The sequence below is a fragment of the Gossypium raimondii genome, chromosome 2 (assembly GCF_025698545.1).
Source record: "Gossypium raimondii isolate GPD5lz chromosome 2, ASM2569854v1, whole genome shotgun sequence".
Lineage (NCBI taxonomy): Eukaryota > Viridiplantae > Streptophyta > Magnoliopsida > Malvales > Malvaceae > Gossypium > Gossypium raimondii.
The window spans coordinates 43,645,618-43,665,418 of NC_068566.1; the positions used below are offsets into that span (position 1 = coordinate 43,645,618).

General features: G+C 30.2%; 1 protein-coding gene and 1 long non-coding RNA gene across 3 annotated transcripts; one reads left to right on the plus strand and one right to left on the minus strand.

Annotated features, from left to right (window-relative positions):
• Positions 1 to 3,155: 3,155 nt before the first annotated feature.
• Positions 3,156 to 4,468, minus strand: LOC128034846 (uncharacterized). The gene is made up of 2 exons (XR_008190889.1): positions 4,335 to 4,468; positions 3,156 to 3,416 (listed from the first exon to the last, which is right to left on the minus strand). It is a non-coding gene; the product is annotated as an uncharacterized LOC128034846 (long non-coding RNA).
• A 5,021-nt stretch (positions 4,469 to 9,489) lies between these two features.
• Positions 9,490 to 15,883, plus strand: LOC105788976 (ABC transporter G family member 3). 2 transcript variants are annotated; one of them, XM_012616131.2, is made up of 13 exons: positions 9,490 to 9,662; positions 10,227 to 10,250; positions 10,334 to 10,985; positions 11,099 to 11,178; positions 11,828 to 12,114; positions 12,298 to 12,469; positions 12,745 to 12,858; positions 13,158 to 13,286; positions 13,829 to 14,020; positions 14,668 to 14,754; positions 14,852 to 15,124; positions 15,246 to 15,353; positions 15,486 to 15,883. In XM_012616131.2, the coding sequence occupies exons 3-13, from the start codon at positions 10,514 to 10,516 to the stop codon at positions 15,732 to 15,734; spliced, it is 2,163 nt and encodes a 720-aa protein (XP_012471585.1). In that variant the 5' UTR covers positions 9,490 to 9,662; positions 10,227 to 10,250; positions 10,334 to 10,513; the 3' UTR covers positions 15,735 to 15,883. The 2 variants fall into 2 exon arrangements, with proteins under 2 accessions (XP_012471585.1, XP_012471584.1); XM_012616130.2 differs by lacking the exon at positions 10,227 to 10,250.
• The last annotated feature ends 3,918 nt before the right edge of the window (positions 15,884 to 19,801 follow it).

Genomic DNA, 19,801 nt, shown 5'->3' on the forward strand with positions numbered 1-19,801 from the left:
AATTCATCAAGTTGGTTCGATAAAGTGTTAGTAAATAATAAAATAACTAAAATAAACAATTAAAATTTGGATGAAAGAATTAAAAGAGTTGCCTTCAAAATAATTTCTTAAGATAAATCAATTAATAAATAAAATTATAATTTAATTTTTGGAAATTTAATTGGTAGAAGAGTGATTCTTATTTGATATGCACCAAACTATTAACTTTTTGGGAGTGTGACATTTTTCACCATAAAATTATAAAATTATTTAATTTTATTTATTTAAAATAAATAAATAATATTAAAATAGATATATTAAATTACTTGTTTGCTAATAATAAATGTCACTAAAATGTTAACAATAACCTAACTTTTGTTAATAATAAACATCATTAAAAATGTTAAAATTAAAAAAAATTATTTGATGGGACAATTTCAAAATTGAGTATCATATTTCTAGTAAAGTGCTTAATTAATACTTTTCTAATATACTAAATACTGAAATCTTATGAGACAAATGTACTAAACAGCACTATAATTTTTACTTCATGTAATCAAATATAAATGCATGCAATCTTAACTCCTTTTTAACTAACATCTTAACCTTTCTCAACAAAACGTCTTAAATTTCATCCCTTTCCCGCACCAATTTTCTCAACAGCAGAATAATGTAATTAAAACCTCTAGCCGCCACTCCTTTCTCCATCATCCTCGTCGTTTATTGTTTTGTCTCCGGCGACGTAACACACCAAAATACCCCCTTTATCTCATCTTTTCTTCTCCTATATAGCTTCTTTTGAAATGAACGTGAATCCCTTTAAATCTATCATTTAAACTTGAACTAAGTACTCACTTGATTTACACACATTGCAATAAATTTGACATTTCACGAAATTTTTTTCGTGATTTTAAACGTAAAGGTAGATATTTTCAATGACTTTTTTTTGTGCGAAAAGATGAAATAAAAAAATTGTCACGATAAATGACACTTTTAGTGACGTTTTGGGTAATTGTCAGTGACATTTTTAAAACGTGACAGTTGAGCATATTTCGTCACGCCTTAAAATCTCACAAATGTAAAATTTTTTATGATGTTCATTTTTATATCATGACAAGTAAAACCACAACTATATAAATAGTTTTTATGTGATTTTTTTTTGGTATATATTGACATTTTGCATTTTTTGTGATATTTTTGAAGACTCACAAAATTTTATTTATTTAAATCGATATTAAATTTATTGTTTTCCTACTTGTTTTTGGACTATTGATTTATAATTATATATACTTTTTTATAATAAGCATGTGGTTGTAAAACTAGAGTTTTATATGGTATAAAAATATTATAATATATAGTTCTAGTCAATGATGTTTGAACAAGATCAGTTAGTTGAAACAAGAATCAATTGGGGTACCGATCTGGAGAATGATATCAGTCTAGGTTTTTTGTTTTTAATATTTTTATGAGTTTTTTTTATGATTTTTTCAATCGAATTGGTTGGACAAGCAAATCGACGATTTGATTGATTCGTTTATTGGACTAATTCTAAAAACATTTATTATAATTCAGAATAATAATAATAATAATAATAATAATAATAATAATAATAATAATGCTTTTAAAAAAATTGAACCTTGACTTTTTTTATTAATAATCTAATTCTTTAACCACCTCACTAATTTTCAAAATTTTAAAATATATATTAGTTATTATAATAGATATAATATTAAAAAGTTTTAAAATGCCCAAAATGGTTTAAAACCTTGCACTCTTACTTAAAGACTAATACACTAACCATCACACCAAGTTCTTAATTCTATCATTAGTTACACTAAAAATTATAAAATTAGACTTTGGGTTGCCTCCTTAATAGATCCTTCAATTTTTTTTTCTTTCACTTCAACCTTTCATTTCATTTCTTTCATCTTAATTTTTTTTCTCAAAACCCTAGCTATACTATAACAGTCTGAACTTTAGTGGTGCAAGAAAAGGTGATTTCGAAGCCCTATTTTCGTAAACCAGATTCGTAAATATTTACGAAACTGGTATAATAGAATATTAAAGCTTGATCCAGTAATTTTGTTGAATTAATAGTTAATTTTGGTGCAAGGACTAAATTGTAAACATATTGTCGCTATAGGTTTTAATTGGCCAAATACTTAGGGACTTAAATTGCAATTAACTAAAGGTTCAAAATGGTAACTAAACCATTTTGTAACATGAATTAGTGGCTTATGATGACATCTTTCAGGGCTTAGTATCTTGATCTCAAAGGCAGTAGCCAAACCTCCCAACTTGAGGACCAAATTGTAAAGTTTATAAAATAATTCAAGGCTAATATCGTGATATCCAAGGTGTGATATCGCGATACTGAAAATAGTCCATTAAGTCCTTATTTTAGGTAAAATACCATTTGGTACCTATTTCGAAGCTTTTCTCAACCCTACACATTCAACTCAACAATTCACCATTTTTACTTGAATCAACCATACCAAAAACATGTCACAACAAACCATTAAATCATTTCTAATCAAACAATTCATTATAGCTTCATTTTAGCACAAATCATACCATTTTAAATTGTTCAACTATAAACATTCATTTAACCAACTAATCATTCAAGAATCAACTTCTCATCTTTGCAATTTATGTTCAACCATGCTAATTTCAGTGCCATACATAACTTAATCACATTACCAAAAACATACCATTTCATGTAGGCTTTATCCTTACCAAAATCAAGCATTATAAAGATTGCAAGCTAGAATTTATCATTTAACATTAACATATACAAACACCTATGTACATGCAACAAAACCGAATTTTAAAATGATTGAAAAGCTACCGAATCAGTAATGGGATAGTGTGAGCTTCTCGACGATTAGATAGACAAGTTTTGCAAGTTGGCAATCTACAAGGAAAAATGGAGGAGATGGAGTAATAATACTGAATGCTTAGTAAGCCCATATGAAACTTACTCAACTTACCTTAACAATTTAATAAGCTAAGCATTTAACACAATAACAATCAAATGGAATTCTTTAGCATATCTTGAAATAGCTAACACATAACATCATATACAACCAATAGGTTAGCCCATTTGCATATCAAGAACTTATAACACAAATCATATACAACAATTCAATTTAGTAACATGTACAAACCAATTCATATTCAATTTGAAAGCATATGTAATTCAATCCATTTCAATAATTCCATTTCCATTAGGTTACATTTTCGCCCGAAAGAACTTTAGTAAATCGAACGCAGATACACGAGGCTATAGTTCTCACACAAGCTGAAGGTGATCAAGGTTGCTTATACAAGTTGACATTGCTCACACAAGCTAACATTTATGAATTTGCTCACACAAGCTAACATCGTATCGAGGTTATCAGTCCAGGCTAAACCAATGATACATATAATCCGAGAATCTGCAACAAATGTTAGATCTCATATAACCATGTAAATTCCTGATTATTTCCATATTTGTCCCTAATGACATGCCATACGTATCCTAATCTTTTACTAAATTCGCACGAGCATTATTACTATAATCATATCATTTTAATTCCTATAACAATATATACATGTCATATCAATCTTATAAACATTCCATTTCCATTTTGGTACCTTCTACCTATACATAAATACCATATTTTTCATACTTTGCAATTGAGTCCAATTGATGCCAAAATCACCAAGTTCACATTTATATAAACTAATAAGAAAAATAATTACAATTTAATTATAACATGAAATAAAACATCAAGTTCCATATGAACTTACTTGGCAAAACAACAAACGAACAAGCCTTTAAGGACTAATCAACAATTTTACCCTTTTCCTCGATTATCTTCGATTTGGTTCAATTTTGAATTTATAAAAACATTCAGTTCAATTTATAAATTCCAACATATTATAACATCTTATTAAATGCATGAATGAGTCCAATTTCATATTTTGAATACCCTAAGATTTTTATTTTATTTAATTTAGTCCCTAAAAGCGAAATTGTCATAACTTACAGTTTTGAGCGTGGGTTTTAAAAACGATCTTAATCACATCCTTATCTGACCCTTTATTATCTAGTATTACAGAAATTTCACGTCAATTTCAAAATTTATAAATTTTAGTCTTTATGTTCAAAAACTAGTAATTAAACATTACAAATTAATCCTTTTTCACATATAAGTTTAAAATCTATCCGTTTAACACCTATTTCTTCAAGAGCTTATCAATGGAAACTTTCAAAAACTTTAACAGTTTTACAAATTGGTACATGAGCTAGCTAAATCAAGTTTCTATGACCTCAAAAACATAAAAATTACAAGAAAAAGACTTAAAATTACCTATTAATTAAAGGGTCGAATGCCATAAAGCTTCAACAATGGCTTCTTGATTTCCTTTAGGTTAATTTCGGTGAAGGAAGAAAGATAAAAGATGACAAAAAAGCACTACCAATCCTTTATATACTTGTTTTAACCTTAAGCATAACTAATTAATTAAAACATAATCACTTAAACTTTAAGCATGCTTAACCAAAAATAAGTCGAATTCCTTGTCGTCCACCACTGTACCAAAAATAAGTGGAATTCCTTATCCTCCACCACCGTTTGACTATTTAAAATGATTAAATTACTCATTCGTCTTTTGATCGATAAATTTTTACAATTTAGTTCTTATGTCTTAATTAACTATTAATTTTACAAAATTATTGTACCAAATTTTAATAAAATTTAATACTAATCTCATAAATATTAAATATTAATATTTACGGACTCGGGTATCAAAAATGAGGTTTCAAAATCGTCGTTTCCGATACTACTGAAAATCGAGTTGTTATAATAGTATTGTTAATTAAAAATATATTTTTATCCAATATATTTTAAAATTATAGAAAATAGAAATAAATATATAAAAGTAGAAAATATATTATAAAATATAATATTAAAATAGAAAATTTTCAAAATTATAAAATAAAAATTCATTAATTTCATTAAATAGTTAAATGTTTTAACCTTAAAATTAAACAATATATAGGTAATTTGTGTTCGTGTTCTTCCAAAATTATTTTTTTCTATTTGTTCTTCATCTACAAATTTAAAACCAATATGCTAAAATTTATAAAATTTGCCTAAAGTCTAATTAGAAAAAACTCAATGTAAACAAAGACAGCCCAAAATTGTTTATAGTAATCTAAGAGTTCTTTTGTACAAAGTCAAAAATTTTCTAGAAAATATATCAGTGTGATAGACCCAAATAAATTTAAACTAAATTAAGGGTGAGTTTGGATAGGCGGTGCATTTACCTGCGGTTAGTGTAAAAACAGTGGTGGCGTGAGATTAGACACTGTAACGATACTATAGCGTGAAACAAAAAGTAAGCTAAACGCACCGCACCGCACCTAACCCACCCTAAGTAACATAGTGAAAGAGCTGCAAAAAGTGGAGACCCCTTCAACAATAAGAGATTATTGCTTGCAAGTAAATGGTCAACAAGGTCCAAGAAACCATCTTTCTAATCATAGCAAAACCCCAATTATTTTCTTCCATGGTGAGAGATAATTAGCAGAGGCAATGGCGATGATGCAATGGTCAACAAAATCTATCAGTTTTTCTTATCTTTTTGTTGTTGTTCTTTCTGCAATGGTGTTTTAAGGATTAAATGAAGGGGGCATGAGTGAGGTAGAGAAATGGGTTAGGGGTGAGTTTAGGTTAGGCTTTTTAATAATATAATATGTTTTTTTTTTGGTTTTTTTTAATAAATTTATTTTATGAATTAAATAGTCTAACACACGTGGCATGATTGGGTGATTTTTTTTACGTTAGTTAAGTTTTGGATTTTTTTTTCTTTTTGCAAATAAGTTTTGGATTAAAATTCATATCAGAACAATAGTTTAGTTATTAAATTGAGATAAAAAATTTAGGTATCAAAGTGTAAAAATAAATATACCTTAAGGGTAAATCATGAATTAAGCCAATTTAAAATGAAGATACATAATTAATTGTCATTTATTTTAAAAAAATTAATTTACAAATAAAATAATAAAATAAAAGATACATAATTAAGTTTTCATAAACATTCTCAATAGATTTTTTAAATTTATAAATAAATTAATAAGATAAAAGATACATATTTTAGATATAATATAATAAATTAAAAGTTAATTTTAATAAATTAATAGGATAAAAGATAGATACTTTTAAATTTAATTTAAGAAATTAAAAAATTAATTTTAATTTTACATTAACTAAGACAACACTCACATATCTTATAATTATCTTATAAGTAAGTGATAATTTTCATTATTTTCATTAAAAGTTAATTTTAATCCCACATTTACTAATGAATACTCTCATCATTTCTTCACTATTTTTATTAAAATTAATTTTAATCCTTAAAAGTTAAATTTATCCAACACCTCCATGTTCACACTTACCCTATAAATAAGTGCTAATTTCTTCCCTATTTTTATTAAAATTTAATTTTAATCCCAGATTGACAAAAGAATACTCTCACATCTCACTTTTCACTATTTTTATTAAAAATAATTTCAATCCCTAAAATTTTAATTTCAATCCCACATTGACTTACCCTATTTTTTAATTTCGAAAATATTAATGTTTAAATTTGAATATTCAAAAAATTTATTTTAAAAATATTGAAAACTTTTAATATTTATTTTAAATAGTTGTAATTGGTAGATGATATTTTATAGTATTTCACATTTGTATTTAATATTTGATCCTTCATGTCCAAATTAATGTTAAAATTTATAAATTTAATTAAAAATATTTTTGTAAATAAAATTAAAATATAATATAATACACATTTTACAAAAGTTATGAATTTTGAACTTATACAAAATTTAAGTATCTTTTGTTTTTAAAATTGTAAATATTGTTAAAATTTTAATTACTACTGCTACCAATTTGTCGAGGAAAAAAACTCAACATTATGATTCTCTATTCTTTTTTACCTAAAATCTATCCTTTGAAAGACAAAGATAAAGAGAATGGAAAAAGTAAATATAATATTAGTACTTAAACTTGTCAAATCTGCAATCACATCTCTAATTACAACTTCTTTTCTTTTTAGGACATTTTCTCCATCAAGTACTGGAGCATTATTGGGTAAGAGAAAAAGGTCTCACCTGTTTCATACATGTGTCCCACACGTTTCCACCTTTATTTGATGGTTAAGGATTTTAGTGTTTTTATTTTTCAAAATTTTAAATTCAGGTCTAACTGTTGACATTGTTAAATTTATTGTTGTGATATTTTTGAAATAAAAAAAACTCACGTGATAACTATGTACTTCAAAAATGACTTCGTAATTAACTTGAATTTAACAAAAAGGATCTAACAGTGTTAACAGTTGGACCTAAATTTTAAAATTTAAAAAGTAAATGGACTAAATTCGTAATCTTTGAAAAGTACATGGACTTCTAGCACAATTTTAACCTTATTTTGATATATGATAGTGCTATTTTTATGCGTTCCAATAATAGTACTATTTTACACTAAAGAAAAAAGGTAAAAGCAAGTTTCTAAAATGATTGATATGAAAAACAACAAAATAGAAGAGTGGCAAATGTTGTAGACACAATTTCTTTCAAAGGGCTTACAAAAATTTGTCTATAACCCAATAATTCCAATGTATGATTGTTCCTTTAAAGGGAAGTTATAGTAGTTTATGATTTTTTTTTGGGTGAATTATAAGATGAGGGTAAAGTCTTAACAGTAACCGATCAGTGTCACTCGAACTTAGACTACACTTGAGACTGTGAACACCTTGATTATCAGGCCAACACACTGGATTTTAGTATATAATTTTAGTAATAGTCGCGTTTATTATTCGAGTTTTATTTTATTATTGAAATTCAAAAAAAAAAAAGAAAAAGCAATACAATTGCATAAATTTTTTCTTTATTTGGGGATGAATATAATAATGCTGAAAAGGAGTTAGGGAATTAAACACATACTTTTGGAATTAGTTGAGTGGTCCAATTGGTGGTGTTATTAATTAACGGTTTGACCGGTTTGAATATCAATTCAACTAGTTAATTTTTAAATCTCGATTCAGAATGATTTACAATTTAGGTAATTCAATTTTTATATTTAAACTAATTTATAGACTAATTATCGATTCAATTCGTCAAATCGATCTAGTTCTAACAATTACGCTCATAAGCTTTTTTTTTAATCAAGCATATGATATTTCCAATTTTGGACAATGTTAGCAAGATGTAATTTTTCCATTTTAAGAAACTTAAAATTACAAGTTCAAAAATTTTAAAAAATGATAATAATGGAAAGATGGATTATTTAATTTATGGAGAGGTTGTGGTTGGGTTTTAAGATATTTTAAGTATGGATTTGAGTTTGGTCTAACTCAACTCATCAAAATGAAATATTTTATTGTTTGAAAATAATAAAAATAATATTTTAATATTATATTAATAATTATATATTTTTTAATTAGTTTTGAATATAATTTTTGGGAATTAAAATGAAAGAGAAGAGAGGAGCGCTTTTTCATATCCTGCGTTGGCAAAATAAACATCATTATGTTCTTCCACAACAAAAAGAAATTAAAGGCCGCCCCTTTAAAAAAAGAAAAGAAGAGAAATCTCAAAGACTATTCGTGGTCTAATTGCATAAAAAATCACTAGATTATGACCTAGGTTCTAAATTAGTCCCTAAATTTCAAAATATTTTAATCCAATCATCCAAGTATTATCAGTCTTAGCTCAAATTTGAATTGAAACATTTGAAAACTTAGTCAATTTTCAAACACGTGTATACTTACGGTATAGATAGCTCGGATTTGATGTGTTAAAAAATCAATTAAAATATGTTCCAAGTTCTTGTATTCTTTGTACATTTGAAATTTAGTCCTTCTACTTTTTGGATTCCGGAATATAAGTCTAATTGTTAACTTTGGCTAAATTATTCTATTAAATTGATTAGTGTGGCATTTTAAAATAAAATAAAACTCACTTGATAATCATGGGGCAAAAAAAAAGAAAAACGTTGCAATGAACTTATATTTAACAAAGAGAATTGTAACGGTGTTGATAATTGGACTTATATTTTAAATCCTAAAAATTAAGGATTAATTTTCTTGAAATAAAAGTAGGATCAAATTTCAAATTTACGAAGAATGCAAGAATTTGGAGCAGATGTTAATCTAAAAATCGAACATTGTGGCTAAAATTTAAGAAAATTAATACTTTTCTTTAACACATCGACTTTAAGTAATCCATGCAATATTTATAATTCCAACTGAAATTTAATGTATAAATTGATTTTTTAGATTAACAAAGGAATTTGAATGATACTGCTAAATTAGAACGACCTGATGTTAGGGATGAATTTAAAAACTAAATCATAGTTGAAGTATGCGGGATGGAATTAACCATATATAAATGTTTATATATGAAGAATTTAGTGAAGTACTGTCTCAGTAGACATAGAGATGCCAGCAGTAGTATCAAAAAAGAGACCCGACAAAAGCGGGTCAAGTAATCCAGGAAATATTTACCGAGTTTTTAGATTCTTTATTTGTTTCATTTAACTCAGTGACTCACTCGTCACCCTACACTCTTTTCTTTTTCCACATCCAACTCTTTCTTTCTCTCTCTACCATTGAAGTTCTTTCTTACTCAGATCCAGGTTTGTCTCTTGCACTTCTTTTTTACTTCTTAATTCTTCTTCTTATTTTTTTTTAGTTTATTGTTTTGTCTGCAATGGGTACTTGAGATACTATTAGAACACCAAAACATTCAAGGTTTGGGGTTGTTTGTTGGTTGGTTGGTTGGTTGTATGTAACTCAGCATCTTGACCTGAATAAATTATTGGGCTCGTCTCAACAATCTGTTGTTTGTAAAAAGAAATAGTGGTTTATGTTTTAGTTACTAAGTTGCTTATTTTCTTTTGTTGAAGCTTTCAATTTTAGAGGATTTTCCTGCATTATTTTGTTTTAGTTATGAAATTTAGTACTGGGTACTTTGAGTTGTATCAAATAGATGGATAATATGTGGTCAAGGGGAAGGTCCAATGCATTAGTATTTTGCTTTCATATGCTGGCAAACATGTTATGTTGTTGTGTGGATTGGTGGATTATTTTAATATTAAGCTATTAGTTTCATTTTTAATTTTGTGCTCCATTGTTGGTGTTCATTCTCTCCATGGAAGTTGAGAGCTTTTTGTTTAATTAATTCCTTCCATTGAATGCAGGCTATGCTTTTCTAACACCTAATGGTAGACTTTAAGCTTTTGATCTCCTACAGTACCTTGGTATGAATTCTGTAATTGTTGCTTAATATTTTGTTTTCGTTTAACAGGTGGCATAATGTTTTAATTAGGGTTGTGAAAGTGTGGATGGTACAACAACTCAGTGTGCAGTTATCAGCCAGTCTCGTCCCTTAATTATTAAAGTGGGGGCACTAGGAAGTTTCCCATAGCATTTGCCAGGGCTATTTCTACAATTGGAATTCAGAAGGTTTAGAAATCAGGAGTGAGCAATGGAAGAAATACAGTCTCAATCGGACAATTATAGGTCTTCTTCCTCCTCAGCCAGTAGTCCTGCAAGTAGGGTGCCCTCTAGTAACTTTTTCTATCTACGGAAACCTGGTTCTCTTCGACAACCCATCTCATTTGAGGATTCGCCTGAGTGGGAAGATACAGATGCCGATGTCAGGGTGGAGGAAGGAGGTGACTCTATCAATGCTGCAACTACACCAGTCTCACCATCTCTCTCAAAACTCAATAGTGGGTCCTTGCCGTCACCGCCGATGCCAGAAGCTGCAGCTGTTACAAGAAAAACTGCCGGTGCATCAGTTGTGTGGAAAGACTTGGCTGTTACCATAAAGGGAAAGCGGAAGTATTCTGATAAAGTTGTGAAGAGTTCCAATGGTTATGCATTACCTGGCACGATGACAGTAATCATGGGTCCTGCAAAATCCGGGAAGTCCACGCTACTGAGGGCTATAGCAGGTCTTTTAGTGTGACACTTGAATTGGCTACTTATCAAACAACAAATTTTTTTATGCTTTTATGTTGTTTCATTTCAGATTTTTAAGACTGAAAATTTCTTTTCTTGAATTTAGGAAGATTACACCCTTCAGCTAAAATGTATGGTGAAGTATTCATTAATGGGGCGAAAACACGCTTGCTTTATGGTTCATATGTGAGTTTCAGTTACATTTTCATGGGTGGTGAAGTTTCTAGATGTTACTTTTGATGCTTCATATGATTCTTGCCTTGACAGAGTGATTTCTCTTGGTGAAAGTGATTACTCTTGATTGTCTCTTTTTTTTTTGGTCCAAATTGATACATAAGCATTTTCTCATTTAAAGCCTTTTGGATTTGGTATTTTGCAATTATAATATGTCCAACTGACTTTAGAGAAGTTGAAATATACAAGCTCAAATCTCATTTCAGTTTTGAACTGTAGATTATAGGAAAATTTCTGATGAGCAGTCATCTTATGTAGTACATAGATCCTTCTTTTTTTTTTTCGGTTTTACTTGTCTCATATTGTGAATCCGTTTAGGTGATACATCTTTAATGCTCAGTCCCACTTAGGTTCGCAATTTTACTAGCATCATGAGTATGGCTTCTGTGAATTCCCTTATTTAAACCGATATTTGATTTTTCTTTCCTTATACCTTTTATCATTTGTGTTGAAAGCAGTCTACTTATTCTCATTGTGAAAGTGGTAGTTTTAAATCCTTTCCTTATCAAAATTATTTCTCTTTTAGTTGAGCAGAAACTGCAAGGAAGCATTGAGTTTCAAGGTTGTTTTATATTTTTACTTTGTAACGTCCAATTTGCAGGGATTTGTTGACAGGGAAACCACTCTAATTTGTTCACTCACAGTCCGGGAGTATCTATACTACTCAGCTTTGCTCCAACTTCCTGGTTTTTTCTGTCAGAAAAAGAGTGTGGTAGAGGAAGCCATCCAAGCCATGTCCTTGGGTGACTATGCAAACAAACTAATTGGTGGCCATTGTTATATGAAAGGCCTTGCTAGGGGTGAAAGAAGGCGTGTTAGTATTGCTCGGGAACTTGTGATGAGGCCTCGTATCTTATTCATAGATGAGCCTCTTTATCATCTTGACAGGTAGACTTTTTTTTTTAATTCATTTTCCTTAATTTAATTCTTTAAATTGTTTTATTGTCTCTTGTTCCCTATCTCCTGCATGCTTTACAATGCTGACCGTATGATTGGTGTGCTATCTACTTTCCGTAGAATCAAGATTATTTATAATGTTTCAGCTAAAATTTAAGGCTGTATGTTTTTCAGTGTCTCTGCCCTTTTGATGATGGTAACACTGAAGAAACTTGCAAGCACAGGATGCACTCTCATTTTCACCATTTACCAGAGCAGTACAGAAGTTTTTGGTCTCTTTGATCGTATCTGTCTACTCTCAAATGGAAACACCCTGTTTTTTGGGGAAACATTAGCTTGCTTGCAGGTAAGTGATAATATGAATATAATTACTTTTTATCTTGTCTTTGTTTTGATTTTCTATTAGCAGTGACTCCATCATGTAAGCATAATTTGGTATGGAAGATTAAAAGATGTCTATTTAAAGGTTATGTTGTATGTGCACTTGGTTCCTATAATGTGGAGTGAGGAGAAGAAGACAGAATCCATTTTAAGTATCCTAATTGTTTTTCTCTTAGTGTTCCTTAAGAGTACCTATTTTGCCTCCTTTTATTCTAATTTATCTCCCTTTTCTTGATGAAGCACTTCTCAAATGCTGGATTTCCTTGCCCGATTATGCAAAGTCCTTCCGATCACTTTCTACGTGCCATAAATACAGATTTCGACAGGATCATTGCGATGTGCAAAAATTGGCAGGTATTCAACGATTCTCATTCTGTAAGTTGTAGTTTAAAACCTGAATGGTACTTACAGAAACAAGTAAAACCCAAAAAAATAAACAAGAAAAGAGTATAAAACTTGTGAGTTGGATCTCAAAACCTGTTAGATGTTGTACACTTGATGGTAAATTAAGAGGATTAGAAATACTCGTATGGTATGTTATATTATTTGGTATGAAACATTTCTTTTTACTGTTTTACCTTTGAATAATGGCTTCTAGAGTTTGCTATTGCTACTTGTGAACTTTATTTTGTATGAACTGGTACACTGTGCAGGATGACAATGGGGACTTCTCGTCTGTGAACATGGATACTGCTGTTGCAATTCGCACTCTTGAGGCAACATATAAATCATCAGCTGATGCCGCTGCAGTTGAAACTATGATGCTGAGACTCACCGAGAAGGTGCAACATGTATTCTTTTTTGTGTTGAACCATAACTATTTATCATTTATTGGCCCTTACTAATTGGATAATAGGAAGCTTTAGTTACATGTGTCATCATGTATGACTGGTTCTTGTTTGGGGTGTGTGTTAGATTCTAACCTAATGGTGCTCTCATATCCTTAAATTGTTTTATCATACACAAGGAATAGTTGTTTTTGGTGCAAAGGAGGCCAATGCCTATGGGAAATTAGGAAAAGGAATCTTCAAGTGCTGAGGGTCAAACCCCGTCCTTGTGGGATCCCCCTAATGGAGGTGGGTGAACCATTTGGGTTAAGCCTGGGGTTCAATAAATAGTTTAACATACCTCACTTGTATTCTTTAAAGGTTAAAATGAGCAAAGGTAAGTGAATGGTGGAGTATAGCTGGCTGACATCTGTTGACAATGTATATTAAATTATTAAGCATTTTTCTTGTATGCTTTCCTGGAGCCTAATTAATGGTGGGCCCGGTGACTGTAAGTCACCCCTTTTAATTTTTGTTCACTTCATTGCATTCTACAGGAGGGTCCTCTTCTCAAAAGCAAAGGAAAGGCTAGCAATGCCACACGAATTGCAGTATTGACTTGGAGGTCGTTATTAATCATGTCAAGGGAGTGGAAATACTACTGGCTTCGCCTTATCCTTTATATGATCCTTACACTGTGCATTGGAACAGTATTTTCAGGCTTGGGGCATTCTTTGTCTTCAGTTGTGGTGAGTAAACCATTTGTGCTCAAGTCAAAATATCTCTGCTCTTATGTTTAAGTGAATTGGACTTAATTTAATCTAAACATGTTCGATAAGCATTTATACCAGTCTGATGCAAACATTTGTATTTATTAAAGTTGCATCTTGTTTATTTTCTGTAGAATATTTTTCTTATGTTTATGCCTTCTAAAGATGGTTTGTCATAATCAGCATGTGCTGCATGCTTTTATTGCAAGTCTCCGATGTTTTTGAGCTGCAAAAATCTACTTCTAGCTTTCTTTTGTGAATGTGGAGTTTTCTCAAGTAACTTCAATTTAAAAATCATCATTGGTGTATTTCCGAATTTTCTTTTTCTCAATACTCCGCTTTATCCAGTTGATGAAGCAATAGTCCTATAGATGCATTTCTTGGGAATGTTTTCAGTAAATTATATTATGAAACCTTGTTGTGATAAGCAAATAGAAGTAGTTTGATTAACACGCATGTGATATTCATCATTAATTATTACTGCCTCTCGGATGCATGGTGTAAGTTCTTCTCTGTCCTGCTTTTGAAGTTCAACTTATTTTTTGAACTTCTTGTTTCTGATTAATATAATTGATTCACTCATGAAGCATGGCCGTTTTTCTGACTTTTATCTTTTCTCATCTCAGAAAAGAGTCGCTGCAATTTTTGTATTTGTGTCATTTACTTCACTTTTAAGCATCGCTGGAGTACCTGCACTACTGAAAGAAGTCAAGGTGACCCCCTCATTTTCTGAATTTTGATTGATCAATTCTTTTCATTTCCGTCCCCCCAATTTTGAAAGTAGCATAATCGCTGCTATTTGGTTTGCAGATTTATGCGAGTGAGGAGTCAAACCAGCATTCAGGAGCTTTAGTCTTTTTGTTCGGCCAACTTCTGTCCAGCATCCCATTCCTGTTCCTCATCTCCATATCATCGAGTCTCGTCTTCTATTTCTTGATAGGATTGCGAGATGGATTCAGCTTGCTGATGTACTTCGTGCTGAATTTCTTTATGTGCCTCTTTGTTAATGAAGGATTGCTGCTGGCAGTTACTTCTTTGTGGCAAAATATTTTCTGGAGTATCTTAACACTTGTAACCATACATGTGAGTTTTCACTTATTCATTCGCCATTCATTTACCTTCTTATAATCATTTTGCTTTCCACTCTTTACCTTTTTACGTAAGCATTCACTAATCTTACGACCAAAATGCATGATGTTTTCAGGTAGTAATGATGCTTTCTGCAGGCTATTTGAGAATCCGCAATGAGCTGCCCAGACCCATGTGGAAGTATCCATTATCATATATTGCTTTCCACACTTATTCTATCCAGGTGTGTGCAGATTCGTTACTTCATCTATTTCTTATCACAAACCATATCAGTCACTTCATGCTTCACAGAAACCATTCGGGCCTGTTTAATATTTTCCGTATGGATCATTAATTACCTATGTTTTTGCCATAGGGACTTTTGGAGAACGAGTACCTCGGGACCAATTTTGCCGTTGGGCAGGTGAGGACGATATCGGGGTTTCAGGCACTCCATAGTGCTTATGACATCTCTCAAAGCAGCAACTCCAAGTGGGAGAATTTACTGGTATTGTTCCTTATGGCTATTGGATATAGAATCCTTGTGTTTGTTTTGCTACATTTTCATGTTAGGAAAAATGTATCCCTACATAGAATTTGGCAGTGCCGCAAATCAACAACCTGAGATGAATGAAAAAGGTAGAATCGATCTTTAATCTTTGTCGGCTTTTCGAATCGTATAATCCCTTTTTTTTGTAAGTTATATATGTCATTCATATATTAGACTGTGAAAAGTGATGTTAAATGGTATGCCCATTGATGACATTGATGCTACTCTTCATGATGACAGTGATAATCCTTCTAATCCAGTCATGGATTTAGTATGGTCTAATTATGGTCTTCATCCCTCTAGTATGCTATAATTTGAGATTTAATCTCTTTAATTGGTATAATTTGGTCCCTCTACTTTTATAATATTTTTAGTTGTTGAAGTTGTGAAGTGAAATTTAATTTTGTTAATTTTGACCTACTAATAACATTATAAAAGTTCAGGGACTAAAGTTTGTCAAATTAAAGGGATTAAATTTCAAATTTCAGCATAGTAGTGCTAGGATCTAATGCCTTTAGTGTAGTGATTACGTCTATATATTTGTATTTTTCGAACAATTTGGTTTAATAAAATTTCATCGTTATCATTAATATTCTTTTATATTGTCCTGTTTTTGTGTACAAAGCAAAATGAAAGCAAATATTAGCTCATTGATTATCTAACATTTAACTAATAATAATTTATATTATGCGGTTGGATTATGATGCAAAAGATAACTTATATTAATAGATAATCTAAATGAAATTGAACAAGTTGATTAAAAACTAATATGTTGTCTATTAAGTTCAATTAATGAAATTTTTTATTTTGGTATCAAAGTGGATGACTTCAGATAATAGAGATATAGATGTGATTGTCTAGATTGACAATACATTGAATAAGATCTAAATAAAATAAATTTAAGATTTGTTTATGATTTATTCATTTGTGACATTTATAGTATGATTTACTTCAATCTTGGGTAAATGACAAATTATATGTTGTGATTTGTATATTTTGATATATTGATAGCTTGAGTTTAATTGATAATAGAACCGAAAAATGGTACATTGGGTATCGATTTCTCTATAACATAATTTTACTTACAATAGTGAAATTTATAGCCTAATAAAGTGTAAATAATATCTTTTATCAATATTACATGATAGATGGAAAAATAACGTGGTCAAGGGTCATTTGTTTTAAGACGAATGATTTAACTACTATCTGTTAATAATTGACTTTTTAAGAAGGAAGATGTAATGATTATCATAATATAAAATATGATCATTTATTGAGAACGTATTTTATCCCAAAAGATTAATGATTCTATTTTATAATATTGTAATAGAGAAAATTCAATAAAAGTACTTTAGTGAAATGATTTCATGACTATATAATGTTGTAGTTAATAAATGAAGAGTCGCAACTTAATTACAAATTAATTGAGCCCTAATTATATATGTTCAATTGATCTCTTTATTAGCTCGGTATAATCTTAATAGTTTGTATTAATCGATGATATGGAAATGTGAAACAACAAATTAGAAAAATAGATTGGATAATATCCATAATAAAAGTAATGAAAATGTGGAATGACTTGATAATTAATTATTTTTTTGAATTATTATTTAATAGATTTATAATTAAATAATTCAAGTTTGGAAATTAAATTTATTAAGTCATTATAGTTTCATAAGAACAAGCTAATTAAATTTATTAAAATCGTCATTATTTTAATGGAATTAAAATTGAGTTGAGAAAATAATTTAAATAGTTTAATTAATTTAATTAATTAATAATTTAGGCATAGAAAATATATTTATTGAGTTGGATAAATTATAAGTTGGTTTAAAAATTAAAAAACACATATAATTGATCTAGTACATGACGAAATCCAATAAAGCCTGGTTTAATAGAAAGGAGCGACAAACCTTAGTCCTTGAGTGGGTGTGCTATTGCCTCTTCATGTACTCTCCTAATGGAAGTCGATTTTCCTATTAAAGTACTATTATATTATTGTTTACACCTTTTTCTACTAGGCACCATTAGTTTGACTGAAAATGGCTTTTGGAAAATGATTTCTGGAAAATGACTTATTTTTTTAAAAAATTAATATTTTTTGGTGTTTGGATGAATCTATATAAAATATTTCTGTTATTTGACAAATTTCCTGAAAATATTTCAAAAAGCTATTTTAAATGAAACAAGTATACATTTGAAATTTTCTTAACTTTTCATTGTTTAGCTAAATTCACTAAACAAAATGTGCAAACCAGACTACAACATTATGATTGAGTTCACAATTTTTTTTTACATGTACATATACATATATAAATATAAACATGTTACACAAGGCACTTTCACAATAAAAAGGAAAAAAATTACAAAAATCCATTAATACACAGGTTGTGTCCACAAGCAAAGGAGCATTCCCATATTATCATCATCGTCTTGCTGTAAGGGACCAATGAAAGATGGCATACTTAAAATCCCAACTTCAATGACCTTATTATCTCCTATGCTTCTTTGGTAATGGCTCTGTTTGTGCTTCATTCTAAAAACACACAATAAAAGATTCCATGTCAATTAGAGAACAAAAAAAAAGGGTTGAAAAAGGGTCTAATGATGCATCGAGAAGTGGAAGTAGACCTATCAATTTTTGGATTTGGATCATTCTAGTTTGGGCCATTTAGTGTTTTTCGGGTCTAGTCATTACGTGTTCGGATCATTTCAAGTTCAAGTTAGTTCCAAGTTCCAGTCAGTTCGGATTTGTATTGTTGACTTTTTATGATCATAAGTGAATTAGAAGGCGAGATCTTATGAGGAAACGGTAGCGGATAGAAAGCTTAGAGGGAAATTGAGGATAATACCGCATTCGGTTATGTCAAATGACGCGCATTGAATGATAGATAACTGTAGTTAGTAAAGGAAGAGTATGCTTACAACATTTGAAAGTTGCTCCTGAATGTAGGCTATCGATCTCAACATTGTACCTAATGTATCCCTCGATACCAGGAATTTAACCTCTGATTCTCCGGTAGTAGCCTCAGCGTCTTGAATCTATAATAGAGATGATAAAAGAAATCTAATAAGCAAATGACTGATAGTTGTTTAAAAGGTATTAAAAAAGAACTACAGAAGCCCTACTTTGTTGTCTAATGGAAAGCAAAAAATCATTCAACCACCACTGCATCATCGATTATAGGTGTTAAAGCAAGAGCCAAATCATAAAAAATTTAGAATCGACACGATTCCATTAGAAAACCAATCTTACAAGTCGACTTCTACACGATAAAACACACATGAAAATGTTATACAATCACAATTGGTCAGAAAATATCATAGGTTTATTTGCTCAAATATCGTATTCATTTTGGAAGGGACTATTGTAACACCCCTTACTCGGTTCGATCGCTTGATTTGATTTATGGAGTGCTACAATAGTTAACAAAACATATTACATACAAAACCAACTTCACACATTCAAATAAACAATAAAACATTTCATAATCCAAATATAATATTCAATTCACATCGATTATTTCAAATAAATATAAAATTACTTCATAATCAAATCAATGCATAACCACCAAATATAATTTTTTTCTCGACTTTATACGAGCTTACATATGCTCTATTATCGACCTAGAATTTAACTAGACGCGAACAGTCAGATTAAAGTAGTGGTCAAATCTTTAACTAAGGAGTTTGCTAGTTTTAGGGCCGCTTACAACTTGGAGAACAAGGCGCTTAGCTTGGCTTAGCTCATGAAAGAATTACAATCCTAAGAATTGATGCGGGTTTTTTACCTATATATTATAAAATAAAATAAAAATTACTAAAATGACATGTTTAAAAAATTATGTACCAAAATGATACATTCAAACAGGTGGAGGGTGGTGCATAGGCGACACCACCCTAGAATGCTGACAAAATTTGACTGAAAACAAAAATAAAAATAAAAAACTGGTGAATGCAACTTAATAGGCGGCACCTAAAGAAAATACGGGTCAAATACGACTCGTATACGGCCAAAGCACAACCCGCTGTCATAGATGAGACAGCACAACTGAGTGGCAGGGCTCATGCCTGCTAGAGAGGCAGCACCCCCGGTCACGCCTTCTCCACAGGCTACACCGGCCTGCGGTTGTCAGGCGATG

What these genes read in the sequence shown, in the direction of transcription:
- LOC105788976 (XM_012616131.2), top strand. Translation starts at nt 10,514, where the DNA reads ATGGAAGAAATACAGTCTCAATCGGACAATTATAGGTCTTCTTCCTCC. An exon ending in GCTTGCTTTATGGTTCATAT is followed by an intron (nt 11,179 to 11,827) that starts GTGAGTTTCAGT and finishes TCCAATTTGCAG; the next exon opens with GGATTTGTTGACAGGGAAAC. An exon ending in CACTACTGAAAGAAGTCAAG is followed by an intron (nt 14,755 to 14,851) that starts GTGACCCCCTCA and finishes TTTGGTTTGCAG; the next exon opens with ATTTATGCGAGTGAGGAGTC.